Source organism: Tympanuchus pallidicinctus, unplaced genomic scaffold, assembly GCF_026119805.1.
Source record: "Tympanuchus pallidicinctus isolate F22 unplaced genomic scaffold, pur_lepc_1.0 scaffold1, whole genome shotgun sequence".
NCBI classification, from domain to species: Eukaryota; Metazoa; Chordata; class Aves; order Galliformes; family Phasianidae; genus Tympanuchus; species Tympanuchus pallidicinctus.
In genome coordinates this window covers 71,832,483-71,849,078 of record NW_026294618.1, presented here as the reverse complement: position 1 = coordinate 71,849,078, position 16,596 = coordinate 71,832,483, and the positions used below count along the sequence as shown (strand labels likewise).

At 36.1% G+C, this 16,596-nt stretch overlaps 1 protein-coding gene across 3 annotated transcripts in view; it reads left to right on the top strand.

Moving 5' to 3' along the window:
• ARID4B (AT-rich interaction domain 4B) overlaps positions 1–16,596 on the top strand; it is an 85,043-nt gene that overhangs the window by 41,134 nt on the left and 27,313 nt on the right. For 2 of the 3 annotated variants that reach the window (XM_052671781.1, XM_052671764.1), the window contains exons 7-15: positions 288–379; positions 2,640–2,778; positions 6,464–6,543; positions 7,824–7,897; positions 8,630–8,775; positions 14,194–14,266; positions 14,780–14,874; positions 15,868–15,965; positions 16,186–16,453. In XM_052671781.1, the coding sequence (XP_052527741.1) occupies positions 288–379; positions 2,640–2,778; positions 6,464–6,543; positions 7,824–7,897; positions 8,630–8,775; positions 14,194–14,266; positions 14,780–14,874; positions 15,868–15,965; positions 16,186–16,453 (1,065 nt within the window). The remainder of the gene's footprint in view (positions 1–287; positions 380–2,639; positions 2,779–6,463; positions 6,544–7,823; positions 7,898–8,629; positions 8,776–14,193; positions 14,267–14,779; positions 14,875–15,867; positions 15,966–16,185; positions 16,454–16,596) is intronic. The other variant, XM_052671773.1, reaches the window with a different exon arrangement.

The window sequence follows — 16,596 nt, the reverse complement described above, 5'->3', positions numbered from 1 at the left end:
GTGTTGGATGAAAATTAATTTTGTTTCGGTATAAGGGAAAAGGAATGCTTTAAAAGAAACAAACGCAGCAAATGCAGACACAAAAACCCCACAGAGCACACAGCTGTTTCTTTTAAATCTTCAAGCAGTGACATCTATTCTAGCTCTTTACTTTGGTAATGAGACAGTCTGTATTGACAAAAAATTGTTTTAACTGGCAATAGGAACTTACATTTTGGAGAATTACTTACATGGTTCTTGTGTATATGTATACCTGTTTTTTTTTGTTTTGTTTTTTATTTCAACAGACTTTGGATCAGCTTCCACTCACAAATCCTGAACACTTTGGGACTCCTGTTATAGGAAAGAAAACAAACAGGGGACGGAGATCCAATCATATGTAAGTTTAATGGCTTTATATCTGTGTTTTTATTAACTTGTGAAGCTCTCAGTATGTTTTTTATTAGTTTGTTGTGTGTTCAGACTAAAAACAAACATAAAAAACGACAAAAAAACCCTACCCAGCAAGCTGTATGAAAAGTATTCTTCAGTGCTGAGATTGAAAGTCAGTTTTTCCTGTGTTGCTGCATGAAAGAATTACATCATCTTCATGCTATCAATATTTAAAATGATGGCAGGTATTGACAAGTGGGCTTTGACGATCTACTGAACTTGAGCTAAAACCATTTTAATAGTCTTTGTTTAGCTGACGTGAAGCGTTGGTAGAAGGCACCAGAAACCTCGTGTAGTCTTTTGGTTTCCTATTATGGGGTTTCTGAAGAGCTTTTAGAAATAGAACAGAATTATGATTTGCAGCAAAGCTTACTGATAGAAAAATAAAGGTTAAGAGTAGTGACTTGATTTCCTGGGTGCTAAAATTTTAGTAGTTGGGAACTTGAAACAACATTATGAAATACTTTTTTTTTTTTTTTCTTTTAAGTTTTGAGGTAGTAGTTAAGTTTTGAGGAAGAAGCTAAAATGCTTGAATTATTCCTTCATGCTTTGGCTTCTTTGTAATAACTGGTTCTAAACATTGCCCTTTCTTTGTTCATGTAGTTTGGTTTGGTTTGGGTTTGTTTTTTTTTGTTTATTCGTTTGTTTTGTTTTTTTTTACTATTGTAACGTAGTGAAGGAAAAAAGCAAGCTGGTACATACAGCAAACATGACTGCAACCTCCTTGATGTCTGAGCTGTTTTCTGATCTATTTCCCTAACTGTACAGGATGTTGTTATGGCAGAAAGAGTGCACTTGTTTTTATCTTTGGTTCGTACTGACTGAACTAGGTAAAAAGACAAATGTACGGATGATGGTAAGCTCAGCTAGATTGTGATCTCTCCAAGACAGCCCTGGCCTTCTCTTGTCCTTGACTTTATTCTCTTCCCACAAGAATTTCTCAAACCCCAGGAAGCATTCTGAAAGAATTCCATACTGTGTTTTAAAAGAAATCATTAATTAAAATAAAAAAAATAATAAAAAAAAATTGTTGGGGGGGAGAAAAAATGCTTTTATCAATGCTGCAACTAACGTAAAATGAAGTAGAGAAAACAAAACATGGTAATTAAACTGAGAGTATAAAAAAAGCAAATGCTAACTAAAAATGAGTCTTTTATTAACACTGAGCTTTGTGCACAGAAATAGTTATGGGAAAATGGAAGATAGCTTTTAAATTCTGCATTAAATGCTTATTGAACATGCTTGTATTTTTCAAGTTGACTTTCAAAGTGAGTAGTCAAAAAATGTAGTATTGAATAATAGAAAAAAAATAATGTGTGTGTATATAGCTACTAATGCTGAATATATGTATCTTCATATCTATCTATATATAGATAGATATATTTATTGTTTTTTTAACTGGTTGCACTTAATTTTAGTTGAAGCCATTTCTTACATTTCAAGTCTCCATAAGGTTAAAATGAGCTATAACTACATCCTGGAACAGCCAAAGCAACGGCCTGAAACCCTTTTATAATCAAAATACATTTGCAGCTTTGCTCTTCTACTTATGTTCCTGCACCTTGTTCTGTATGAAATTGAAACAGTTATTGAAATGTATCAGTGCAGATTATTTAAAGAGCTATTTTGGGATAAAGAGATTATTTTTTTTTTTCTGTTTGCTGTTTATCTTTGTAGCTGATGTTTCTTCAGAGATTTGGAGATTTGTTCTCTTAAAATAGCTTTCTGTTCTGTATGGAAGACGACAGCAGGCTTGTAGACTATGGCTGTTGAAGTAAAACCATGGAGAGATTAATCAGTTTAATTTAAAGTTGGTTCAAAACAACAACTGCCACTGTATTTTTGAATATTGTTTCACTGGGGCAAAATTAAGATTACGAAAGTTGTGACCATGCATGTCTGTTCTTCCATGGGGATGTGTGTTGTTCTTACCGTTCTTCTGTGTTGTTTTTTTTTCCTGGCAGGTATTACTTGTACATATGCATTTCTGAGTTTTTAATGGTTTTGTAACTGTGGTTTTTTATTTATAAATATAATTATTTATGAGGACATAATAATAATGAATAACATTATTTTTTTAAATTACTCAACTTCAGTTTAAGTCACTATTATTTATACTACTTTTGACAATTAGCTTTGTATCACTTGTAATTTTAGTAGGCAAGAGATTTGAGTGGTTGAGTTTTAAGTCTTTTTCTATTGTTCAGTCCTGAAGAAGAATCTTCATCCTCTTCCAGCGATGAAGATGAAGATGATAGGAAACAGAGTGATGAGTTACTAGGAAAAGTTGTGTGTGTTGATTGCTTCAGTGTGGATAAAAAGAAAACTCTGTGGTTTCCAGCCTTGGTAAGAATTTTATCATTAATTTTTAAAAGTTCCATGTGTTGCTAGGCAACAAAAGAGGTGGTTTTTGTTTTGTTTCCTTTTCAGTAGATCTACACTGTTAGTAGAACTTCATACGTTTCTTAAAATTTGAATGCTATAGTATTAATAGGAAACACTGTATCTGTAAATATTTTCATTTACACAAACTCATTGCTAACACAGCTTTAGTTTTTCCAAACTAGCTTGGCAGTGCTGAGTATTACTACCAAACTAATTCTGCAAGGCTTTCAACCTGTGCTGTTGTATACCATTTTTCTGAAGTTGCAATATCAGGGGAGAAATTGTTAGAAGTGTGAAGAGAAAGCTTAGTAATTAAGTAGGCTTGTGTTTTCTAGTTCCAGTATAAAGGCATTTGATAATAAAAGCAAATACTTTTAATTTCTAGCCTGTGGTAGAGAATTGTCAATAAATTTCTTTTAAAATAATGCTGTAGTTTTTTACTAATCTAATTAATCTTCCTTTATTTTGGTTTAAAGACAAATAAACTTCTAACAAAATGTATCACTGTTAGCCTAGGGATTGTATGTGGATGGACTTAAATGTTTGGAAAATTTTTAAATTTATACTTTATCAATTTGAGATGCTTGAATCGTTTCTCCTTGGCTTTGCTGACAGTGATTTTACTGAATTTCAAGAAGACTTCCTCAGCCTTTGAAACAATGCTTCTTTGACGTTATGCTCCTGGTAGTGTATAGTGCAGTATCTCTCAGTTGCAACTTTCTAGTCATCACCTCCTGTCTTGTAACGCAGTCCAGAGGCTTCCCAGAAGGATTTGTTTTGAAAGAGTTGGTGGGAGAGGATGAGTCACTGCAGTCTCTTCTACAGCAACGGGGAGGGCAGTACGTGCGGCAAGGAGATAACCCTGCTGATGGAAGATAGCTTTAGGAGAACTTTTCAGTAGCAGACAAGAAAACTGAGCTGTTTCTTTATTGAAAGCTGTCATCAAATTTGATACTGCCTACCTTCTGTTGATAACTGTGCTGTGAACGGGTCGGTTTGCTGGCCTGCTTTTTCTCATGCTGTTGTTAGGCCTTGTGATGATCCACATAATTGACAACAGTTTCCAGTGTAGACTCTGGTAGCTATTTTGCTTGCATGGGGTGGAATGGATAATTAGGATGGCTGTGGGTTTGATCTTAAGAATTAACGAAGCTCTGTTGCTTGTTCTTCCAAGGTATATAAAAAATCCGTGCTCTTATTTCTTGAGCTTTCATTTGGGGGTTGGCATAGCTTGTTCTATGTGGAAAATGAGTAAATGAGAAGCAACAGAGGGATCAAGTTGGAGAGTGGAGCTTGTTAACTCTGAAGTAGTTTATCCTAGATTAACTGTTACTTCAGTAATCAGGTTTACAGTTCTGCAAATGAATATGGTATTGTATTTAAACTTAAAGGTTATATCAAATAATAGATTTATTGCCCAAATAGCTTCTTCCCCTTCCTATAGCTGTGATGTTCTGTTCTTTTATCTTTTAAGGGTTTACTTATGCTTTATCAATAAAGTAATTTTATTTTGTTTCTGAGCAGTTTTGCTTAAACTGCATAGCGTGGCTGACTGTAATTATGTGAAAATGCAGCCTTGGATGCTGAGGAATACGCATGTCCAAAATGCTTCACTTTATTATTAATGATGATGTATTCAGATACAGTTTCTGTTTAAACAAATGGAGGACATAGAGCAAGTTGATTATGAGAGAAGGTCAGAGATCAGTCTAAACCTTAACAGCAAAGAACAGTTGAGATTAGTAATGGGATTGCTTTGACTACAGCCGGGTAGGTTGTAATTGCTAAAGGTCTGAACTGTAGAGGTCTATGTTTTTGGTTTTGTTTGTTTGTTTTAAATAGTTTTAAGGGCTCAGTGGCTGACTGCATTGGCTTAATCCTGCCTGCGTGGTTTTTTTTTGTTTGGTTGGTGTGTTTTTTGTTTTTGAGAGCAGTGGCTAATTGCATTTAAAATAAAACTGTCTGGCAGTTGTTCTTCCTGTTAGGTAGTGTGCTTGGTAAGCTTTATAGTATTACTTGGTTAGAATGTGTGCTTAAAGGCTTTTGGAAGTTACAGTTAGGAAATCTTTTCACAGCATTTTCAGAAAACTGAGCTTACATAGGATCATCTCCCTCATCCTTCTATAAATACAATGGAGTTTGTTTTGCAAGGAAATCAAGAAGGCTTGATTCAGGGAAAATTGAGATGATGCCATTGTGTGTAAGGCACTAGATGAGATTGTGGTAAGCTGTTCTCTAAACTGTGAATGGATTTCTGACTGCTGCAATCTTGAGGCTGCTAGAAAATCAGTAGCTGAAGTCAGGCCAACTTTTCAGTCTTTAAAGAGCTTGGAGATTGTCTGTTTTAAGTGGGGATGATTATTGGTTTATTTTCTAGAGACTGATGCAGTTCCTACAGACTGTATCTCAGACTGTATTTTAAGTAGGAAGTTTCAGTTTTCGTATAGTACTTTCTTTGGAGATTGTGAAACACATTGAATTTGGAGACTTGCACTGCCAAGTTTTATTTCTCTTGAGAAGCCTGTTTAACCTGTGCTGTATGATAAACAACGCAATTGGAGCTTTTCACTTCAACTTCTAGAACACTACATAACTGACAGCCTACGTAACGAGGGAGACAACCGTATGTTGTACAGCATCTTCTTCTATCAAACACAAAGTAGGACTGCAAGCAACTGCTCTGAGAGGAGAGGAGTTTACCAGGACTAAATTAGAGTTGCTGCTCCTTGGGGCTTCACATCAGCCAGAGTTTTCTTAACTTTCTGGGAGCAATTCAAGTTTTGAGGGAAAAATGATGGAAAGTGCTGCTTTCCAGTTCCATAAGTCTGGAATGTCAGTGAATAATGTATGTGTTATCAAATTCCTCAACTGCGTAAATTAATGACTTTTATACTAACTTATAGGACTCAGATAGCTTTTAAAATTGCAATTTATTTATTGCAATAAGCTGAAGGTGGTATCTCAGTGCTAGGCTAGACTTAAATTTATTTCTTGAATTAAAGAGTCTATCATAACACTTGTACATCAGACATTTTTATCTCCTAGTAGGTAGCTTATGAGACAATCAAGATCAGACTGCATGGGGCCCTGAGCAACCTGACCTAGCTGTAGGTTGGTTCATTTCATAGCAGGGCACTTGGCCCATATGGCTTTTAAAGATCCCTTACAACTCAACTGATTCTATGATTCTTCATAAAATTGCATGAGGAGGGATTGTTTGGTTGTTTCTTTTTCTTCTCTGAGACTGAGTTATGACGTCTTCGCAATTTCTGGACGTGTTCGGAAGAGATCCCTGATGGCAGTGTTTGTTGAGAGAAGCCTTTTTAGGATGAGGAGTAAAATCTGCTGTAGTGACGTGAGAGGTACTTAGTGTTTGTCAGGAGGTTGTTTTTAATCTTTTTCTGGTGGCAGCAGCTAGTTCCCTCCAGGCAGCAAGCATGGACCTCTATATGCAGTAATTCCAGGCGAGCATTGCTCCTGTGTTTTGAGAGATCTTGCTCTTGTGTTTTGAGGGATCTCAGTTCCTTTCATTGCAGTGTTGCTGGAGAGAAATGAACCCGAAAACTTTTTGAGAACCATTGGTAAATACTATTACTATCTTGTTGCTCTTTTTTTCTCTAAATTTTACATTATAATATCTTTGCAGGTGGTCTGTCCAGACTGCAGTGATGATATTGCAGTGAAAAAAGACAACATTCTCGTTCGATCTTTTAAGGATGGCAAATTGTAAGTAGGAATGTAGAGACTGATAATGAATAACATGTGTACCAGTCAAGCGAATCATAGTGTGAGAAACAGTGAATACAGTACTAATAACAGTTCAGAAAGTTTCTGCAAAGATTTTTCTTGTGTTCAGAAAACTGTAAATGGCCTACATAGTGATCAAATTAGCCTTTAACTTTGTTAATAATTGTTACAACTGTGGCAAACAAAGCGTTTCTTTTTTCTTGCTCTGATTGGAGCTGGGCACTGCTTTTCAGAGACATGGCCATGTGCTTACCCAGTCATTAGAAGATGCGTGTGTTTGTGGAATATAAATATGCACACAGCATTTTTTTTTCATGAGGTAAAAGGTGTATGTTTGTCTGAGTATAGACTACAGCTGCATGTTAGCGTTCTCCAAAAAGAGCTGTGATGCTATTCAAGGGAGGAAGGAAAATAGTGAAACCTAGAGAACCAGTTTGTAGGGGGTTCACATAGAACAGAGAACTTTGTGTTCAGCTCATGACACTCAGGAAGGAAGTTTGATGTATGTTAATAGTATTCTCTTTTCTTGGTTTTAGTTCTAGTTTTAAAAGCTCCAGCTATTTATTTTGCTTAGCTTGTTTTAAGAGAATGCTTTTGCAGAAAAGACAATGACATATTTAATGATTTAACTGTAGTTTAGTTACTTAGTAAGTCTAGGCTATTGCTTTCTGGTGCCATTTGCAGTTATTCATGCGTTCAGTGCACATCACTGGAGAAACACGTGTGTGCAGGCAAGTGTATGTATACGTGCTTCACCCTCTCCTTCTCCAGAGTCCAAGCTGCTGTTCACATCAGCTTCTTTGAATCTAGCCACAGCAGAAATTAAAAAGTGCTTTGTTTTTTAATTTGAAGTATTTTGTATGTTAATACTCATTTAGGTTTCATGTGGGGGAGGTGTTTGTGAGTGAGTAGTTACTTGCTAAGCTAATGTGAGGTTTTTCTCTAAGGAAATATATGCTAGGCAGATTTGAGAAAGTGTATGTTAGCAGAAAGTTTTCTTCAATACGTAGTGAATAGATTATGTGCTGTAACTACATTTATGTAGAAGTTTTTATTTTAATCCACTAATGGGTTAATACCATACCAGACTGTTATACAATAGAATTGTTCAGGTATCCTTCATATTCCTCTTCTGTATTGTATGTAGTAATTGTTATGATATTAGTGATCAGCTCTGTATTATAGTGTTAATTTAGCTTTGAAATCCTTATAATGTATATTTTTAATAATATTTCTTGGATGCTTCTTAAATTATCTAGTGTTTCTGTGCCAAGAAAAGATGTTCGGGAAATTAGTGAAACTTCACCAAAGCCTGATGCTCTCCTAAAACAAGGTAAAAATAGCTTTTAATGAGAAAACGTGTGCATCCATTTATTTTATGCCAGTTGTACCAACTTTGTGATGGATTGATTCATGTCTTAAAAATGCTAAAATTGTTAAGAGGAAAAGATCCTATATACCTTGAGGCTAAACACTGCTGAAAACCTGTAGGAATGGTTTTCTTCAAACCACAAAAAGCATCCTGTCTTAAATGTAGATGTGTCAGACAAAGGATGTAATTGTACAGTGCTTGTTAGTTTTGTAGGTTATTTACTATTTGGCCTTTGTGTTCAACCTTAGTAGAGTTATTTTTTATCACAGCACTCCTGGTAGGTCTGAGGGAGCACTTCTGTGCACTCAAGAACTTGGAATTGTGAATTTGTTTGAAAGCTGAAGCCTGTGTGATTTAACTTCTAAAATGGGATTGAAAATATTCCCTCCTCCTTTTCCTCTTTGTTTAACGTGCGCAAATCACAGTGTAAGCTCATTAGTGGAGGAATTCTCTCACTTAAATATATTCACCATCCTAATAATAGCTCTGAATAATTTGATGTATGGAGAAGATGAGGCTAGTTTGGCTGGGTAAGGTGAGTAAAGATGGACAACACAGGGATTTAGTTGAGATTCTTTGAAGTTGGGGTGGAATAGTTGATTAGCAGTCTTTGAGTCAGCTACTTTATTCGATTAAAACATTTGGTGAAATTGATCCTTCCTTCACTTCTAACAAATTCTGGTCCTCTTACAGCTTTTGACCAAGCTCTTGAATTCCGTAAAAATAAAACTGTTCCTAGTAACTGGAAAACAGAATTGAAAGAAGACAGCTCCAGCAGTGAAGCTGAAGAGGAGGAGGAAGATGAAAAAGAAAAAGAGGACAACAGCAGTGAGGAAGAGGCAAGTGAAGTTATTACGCAAGTAGCTTAGATACACAACTGATGTTATCAAGACTAATATTTAGTTAGGAATTACTACTATTTGACAGCATATAACATCTTAACACAGGCAATAGTTTGGCTTCTCAGCTTTTAAAATCTGTTTAACAAAGATTAATGTGAAAATATCAATGTGGAAGTCTAACAATTATCTTCAAATCGCTAGGCAAAGAAAGTGCAGTCAGTGGCCTGTGTCAGTGAAACTTTAATTTAAAAAAAAAAAAAAAAAAAGGAAGAGGAAGGTAAAACTCAGATTCTGTTTTAGAATCTTTCCTAGAATTGTGCTGATCTTAATGCAGCCACAGAAGGGTTACAGTACCTTGTGAGAGACTGATCAGAGTGAGGAAGGATAGATACTGGTGTGTGCTCTCATGCATATTGCTTTCACTAAGAGAGAAAGGTTCCCCTTACTTATGCATATTTCTAAATGGATCTTGCCCACTACCTATCAAAGGTTAAACCATCTTCCATCTGGAAAGGTACATGTTTTAAAACAGCTAAATGCACATCCCGGTGAAGGATATGCAGTGTATTTTTATTACTTTAAAACAAACCTTCAAAATGCACATATCATTGCTCAAGTGCTGGGTTTAATTTCAGAGTTCAGTGCTAACATTTATTTCTTATTTCATACTTATTTATTTCATTTCTTTTCATCTATCTACTACCTGACAGTCATTCTCAGCAAAAGTGTAAAGCATTTCTCTGCAGGAATATGCCTTTTCCTGGAACTTCTTCTAGGCTCCCTTGGAGAAAGCAATTGGTTGATTCAAAGGATGCATGGATGATATATCTGTTTAAAATCTTTCTGGAGGGTTTTAAACCCTCTTTCTCTCCGTTTGCATGCACTGTAAATATCACTGTCTGAAGTTATCCTCAGAAATTTCTGAGGGGTCAAAACCCTTGTTCAACTTTATGAGCATCCTATTCTTTGATAAAACTGTTGCTTTTGAGTATGTGAAATCATTAATGTTAATAAAAGCATATCTTGGTGTTCTGCCAAGACTTTGCATGTGTAGAAGATATATTCTTAGTATCTTAGTGGTTGACAACACTGCCTGTGGCAGAAGGGTTGCAGCTAGGTGATCTTTGAAGTCCCTTCCAAACCAAGACGTTCTGTGTTTCTGTGAACTTTCTCTTTGCTTTGAACACCCATTTTCTTTGTGCAATTCTGTTGCAGTATTGAAAGGCAAAGGAGTTCTTTTTCACCAGTGCAGATCATCACATTTCTTAGAGCAAATGTCAGTCATGGCCCAGTTGGGTTTCCACTTCTTTGATCACTCTCCTTCCAAATAATGCATTGTCTTTCTGTAGTGATGTTGCTGGTGAGTGTGCTGTGTTGTGCAGAAGGCCGTAGTTTTCCTTTATGGCAGTGTAGTAAGATCCATGTATGATTTTAGCATTACTATAAATAACTGCACACACAAGTGATGATAAACCTTTCTACTGACTGTAGAACTACACCTCAGTAAATATGTCGCTCAACACGTGTTTCAAGGCCCAGTGGAACTTGTTACCTTTTATACAGCAGCCTCACCCAAGGCAGCTTCTCTGAGCTTTTTTTCCTGACCTGTGTTCTTGTCACTTTTGAAAAAAATAAGCCAAACTAGGCTTGTATGTTTGTCGCCCTGTCCTCCTTTCTGTTTCATGCTCTCAAATTACTGTCTGGCTCGTAACTGTAGATTCTTTTATGAAGCAGAAATTTCAAGTAGCTTCCATTGATCTTTCACTGCTCACTTTTAACTACAGAAAGCAGAATCTACTGGTTTTCTAGTAGTGAAAAGAAAAGAGATTTTGAGACTCTTGAATAACTACCAAGAAATGTGAGTTGTTGTACCTTTCTTTTATCCTGTTCTACTGAAGAATTGCTGTACTACAAAGCTATTTCTCTGGCTACCCTGATGTGAAGAAGCAGAAGAACTTTCAATCAAAACATGGAGTCTGTGCACTCCTCTTTCACCTTTGTTCTTTCTTTTGTACTGGAAATATGGAGCCCTGCCTCATGCTTGGTTTTCTAATTCTGTTATTCCCTCCCAAATTTTGGTCCAGAAAAAAAAAAAAAAGAAAACAGACGAGGAAAGAAGAAAATTAGTGGAAAGAGCTTTATTTAGCTGGCTGTGAAGCTGGAAGAGAGGCTTTTTGAATCTTTCACTTGGTGTGTATTTTCAAGGACTGTTTCTCTGATTTGTTATGCTGCTGACAGTAATGCAGTAAGCTGAGATTTCCATCCATAGTGGAAATTTAAAGAGCATGATAGATAAATGGTTGTTATGGACTTTTACTGACTACATAATCCTTCGCAATTGTAGGTCTGACATACTAAAAGATGAGGCTTGCTCTTTCTTTCTTTCATTTCTTTATTTTAGGGAATATTCAAAAGTGAGAAAATCTTTGCTGCTTTTCCACAGGCAGCCGTGATCTAAGTTGTGTAGTCTGATATGGGCTCTGGTATGTTGAGAAACAAAGTGTACTTCCATGGACTCAGTACAGTTCTTGATTATTTTTTTTTCCAGAGCAGGTTTGTGTCCAGCCATGGGCATGATGAGCAAGAAGATTTTTCCCTCTGCAGTGTAACATGCAGTCATTTTATAGCAGTCATTCCATCGCTACTTATTTTAGGTGGAAATATTTGCCATCTTTAGCTATGCTGTTTGTAAATATTTGACCTTGTAGCTTTTGTCTTTGGAGAGACTGTTTCTGTTGTCTCTCAATTATCAAGAAACATCTTTTCTTAAGCAGGACCTCTGAGCTTGTTCGTTACAGAGCACCACCTGCAGATAGTTCTAGCTCTTTCCAGGATGTGTTGCCTTCTTTTTCTGCTTTGTAAATGGAAGAATGGAAGGTGCTTTCCTTTCCTCTTCTGAATCTGATGGTAGCCGAAAGGACTGACAAGGATTCTCTCTTTTCTTCTGGATTACAGTACTATGTGACTTTTATTTGCTGCTTTGAAGCATGTTGCTTTTTTCTAGATTTCGATATCAAACACATAAGCTAATTTCTTTTACCTTTTTGACATAGACAAATTAGAGGGTACAGAGCAACCTGTTTAGTGCTGTGGTTAACTAACTTGGAAATAAGCAGAGATGACAGAATATGGTATGTCTGCCTTAATTCACAGTCTAGGAAACCCTGTTCTGTACTCAGTGATTATTTAAGAGATTCCATAAATGTTTTAGAGAGTATTAAGAGTTAACAGTATGTGTAGCATGTATTGATTTTTGTAAAGATTCTGAGAAAGAAGTCTTTTCAGAGGCACATGAGCTTCCCTCTTAACACGCTTTCTTAGAAGGCTTTATTGGGAATATTAATGAGGAATATCCACTTGGCATTTTGACACCTCTTTGCATTAATACATTTGAGATATAAGTACTTTTCAAACATTACGTCTTACAGGGAGGAAAGAGCAGCAGTATTATGTTCAGCCTACTCATCACCTTTATTTTAGTTCCCCTGACAGACGTTTTGCATCTTGAAAGTTTTGTTGGGTTAAAAGCTTTCTCCTTCCTCATCTTCCATCCCTTAAATAGTCCGTGAGACCACTTTCTTATGGCAAGTAGTCTCTTGTTGGTGAGGAATGGAGGAAAAAAAACACAAATAGGTGTCTTTGATCTCTTCACCATGTTCCAGTGCATACTGGTAAAATTCCTATACTAGTACCTGTCATGTGTGACATGACAAGAAGGAAAAGAAAGAAAAAACAAAAATTAAAAAAAATCCACATCTCTGCCTCAGTACTGTGTGCCCCTTATACCAAAACCAAAGAACAGCAAATCTTAATACTTTCCAATCGGGACATTTGTGGTTATATTCAAGTTTGATGGTAGCAGGTTCCATCCTTGCTTACTAGCAGTGTGAACTTTCTTAACCAAGCATATATCTATATGTATGTATCTGTACTACTGCAGGGCTGCAGCATCGCTCCTCATACCCGTGGAGGATTACTACATACTCCTGACTCATTCTGGCCCTACCTTGTGAGGATGTAACCTGTCCTCCATGCTCATCAAAATAGCCTGCACTGAGTTTTGCTGGTGTACTAGGTAGTGGGTGGATTCTTATCCTCTCATGTCCCTCACGGAGGCTTTCGTCTTGTATTGCCTTTGCAGTGGCTCTGACTGGAGTACTTCATTTGTAGTACTTCATGAAGTACTTTTCATTGTACTTCTGTTATTAAATATGCTTAAGTGTTAACAATTTCAGCACAGGGCAAGTACTTCTTAATTATTATTATTATTATTTTTGCTGGTTTGCTTTAGTACATTCTCCAAGTGCATTTAATGGAGAAAAGGAAGTATTCAACAAAAAGACCCCACTACAGCCTTCCTTAACCTGATTTTCAGCCACAATTTTTGTTTCCTTTTTGTCATGTTTAACAACTGTATTCTGTTTCTACTGATTTCTGAGCTGCCTTGGTCTGACTTTAAATACAGTGTGTTTTGTGAAGCTTTAACGTTTAGCAAAAGGAGGCTGTTGAAGGATGAAAAAATAAACATGGAATGGAGATGCGCACACACAAAAAGGTTTTAGAATTTATTAGTTAATTTTAGAAGCTTTCCAGGTAGCAGTGAAAAAGGAATGTAGAAAATTAACTTCTGTTCAGCATATTGTTTTGAAGTAGCTTTGTCATCCATTTCTAAGAATTCTGATTATAGGCTTAATATTTTATATTCAATATACCGGTTGTGGCAAGTGACATTTTCTAATGAAATTAAACCCCAGTGCTTTAAGAAACCCTACTGTTTATTAATTTAGGTGAATCTAATACAACGCTTTATTAGTGCAATGAACTGAATATCCAAAATATCCGTTGTTATTTCAGTTCTGGGATTGATCCTGCTCACTACGCACGCATTCAGCTGGTACCTCATGGCAGTAGCATGCGGTGTCATTGGCTGTGGTTTGTCAGTGCTGTGGATTAGAACTTCTGAGAAAGTGCAAGCATGATTTTGTCTTCTACTTCATTCCTGAAAGTTGCACAGTGCATCCGAGCATTAAGAAATTGCTTAACTGCAGAGGAAATAGAGATCTGATATCCCTTGAGCATTAATACTGGTATCTACCAGACTTTGTGTAAAGGAACAAAATTAAGAATATATCTTGGTGGTATTTATGATATCTATGACAGTGATTCATCAAAAATCCAGTTTCAGATGTGTCATTACAGTTATTGTCTTATGTATGTTGATAAAGTGTGCTATGTAAAACTCCATGTGGCATAGCACTGAGGCCAGTGTTATTCTTTGTGTAGTTTCTTGTTCCTGACTGCGGTAAAAACAAACTTAAACTTTTGAACCTAAGTGATTTTCTTATTGATAGCCTGTAACTCACAAGTGTGAAATGTTTGTGTTTTTTTGTTGTTGTTTTTTTTTTTTTTTAACAGGAGGAAATAGAGCCTTTTCCTGAAGAAAGGGAGAACTTTCTTCAGCAATTATACAAGTTCATGGAAGATAGAGGTACGCATTTCCATGTTTGACTTGTTAGATTTAGAGGTATTGCTTAGCAATACTTCAAAGACTCGAGTCTGTGAACTAGTAATGCTGTACAGTTTATTTTTTGAAACAGTGAGACTGCATTCCTTGCTTCTGGCTTCCCATCCTCTTAGAAGATGAGTCTGTCTGTTAACTCTGGCCCTCAGCAGGACTAGGCTGGTTCTTTTAGAGGCATCTTTTTCAGTGGGTGAAATAGAAGTGCATATATATAAGAAGCAAGAGAAGTTGCATCATTTGTGCATACTCTGTAATATGTGGAATAATGCAAATATCTGAATTTATTTATATTATTGAACTATAGGCAGAATGGCTTATTAAAACTCGTGAGTTTTAGTTTTCACAAAAAATAAACAGTAGATGCACGAGATGGTCAGAAAATTTACCATACTATTTAATAGTGCAGTAGCATATGTGGAGTGGGTTTCATGTTGCTCTCAAAAAGATATTTCAAAACACTTTAACTGTCTATCTTTACAGGGACTCCTATTAACAAACGACCTGTACTAGGATATAGAAATTTGAATCTGTTCAAATTATTCAGACTTGTACATAAGCTTGGAGGATTTGATAATGTGAGTATTACAGATCTATAAAGTCTGGGGATGGTGTTTTTCCTTAAGTAGGAATAAAGAAAAAATCTTGTGTAGCAGCTCCCGATATTAAAATTGAGTTCTGACAGAAACTAGTTACATTTTAAATCAATTGTCTACTCAGTGTGTTGTTATTGCTGCATAAAATCAGCCAACATATGTGTTTCTGTGAGATTTCAAGAAATGTCTGTCTGATAAAATTGTTACCATGAAGTGGAAAGTGTCACTGCTCAGTAAAATCCCAAAGGCAGGTAACTGTAAGTTCAAGTTGGTTGTGAGACACTAAACTCCTATCTGTTCTGGGCAATATATAGAGGAACATGGTGACTGGAATTGGTCTTAGTGCAGTAGTTGATGCATAGGGAATTCTTGGTCAAGCAGATTCTCTTACTGCTGTGAGCTACTTCTCATAAATCTAGCCTGTCAGCTGAGGAGGCTGGTTTGTGCTGTGCTGCCTTTCTACTATACAAGGGAGGATCTTGTACTCAGTATCACAGTAGATCTGCTTTACCTTCACAGATGGCGAGAAATGAGCATGTCGCACTGTCACAAAGCTTTGACACTGAAGAGTGTGTTAAAGATATACATTAGCTACCAGTCTTAGATTATCTAATGCAGTACTGCAGGGATGTAGTATTGTTAATACTTGGAATGAGTGTTTTTCTTTCCAATTTAATTAAAATTCTATATGTGGTATTTCAAGAATTCTTTTAACTATACTGATCTTTATATTTGTTTTTTCCTTTATTATCACCTGGAGAGAAAGTCCAGCTGTGGCTTACTAAAGTGCAGAAATGCTAAATTGCTACAAGTAGTTACACTAAACTACAGTTTGTGTTACAGTGAAAGTACGGTGCATGATAAATAGAGATTTTGTGGAGATAATTAAATACTATTGTATGAAATGGTAGACACAGCTTGGTCTTCTATGTCAGTGAGTTAATTCAGCAACCATTGTTATATTTGCCTTAACAGATTGAAAGTGGAGCAGTATGGAAGCAAGTTTATCAAGATCTTGGAATCCCTGTATTGAATTCAGCTGCAGGATATAATGTTAAATGTGCATACAAAAAGTAAGTAATAAGCAGTGCAGTTTATGCTAAAACAGCACTAAAATAAGTAGAGATCTTGTGGTAGTGGTGGCAATATACGTAGATTCTATACATTTGTTTATAATACAGTCTTTGTAAGCTTTAAAATATATTGCTCCTGTTAAGCTTCTGGTACGTAGCATGATTTTTCTTATTAAAAAAAAAAACAAACTTGCTTATCAGAAGCTTTTTTTTTTTTTAGGTATCTCTATGGCTTTGAAGAGTACTGTACATCAGCAAATATTGAGTTTCAAATGGCATTACCAGAGAAAGTGACAAGCAAGCCTTGTAAAGACTGTGAAAAAGAAAAAGATTTAAAGATGCGTGAAGATCCAGAGCAGGATGTAAAAGAAATAAAAGTGGATAAGGAGGAGCGCAAGCAGGAGGAAGTAGCAACAGTGCAACAAGAAGAGAAAAAGCTAGCTGAGAATGATAATGAAAGTAAAGAAAATGATAAGCCCACTCTTCTGGTAAAATATTTTAATGTTCGTATTATAGCCTGTTCATAGAGACAGATAGTGTGTTGATAACCATGAGTTTGTATTAAGACTGAAATCTCTGTAATGGATTTAAAACCAGACAAGCAACATGCTGTAGGTTAGTTTTGAGCTAT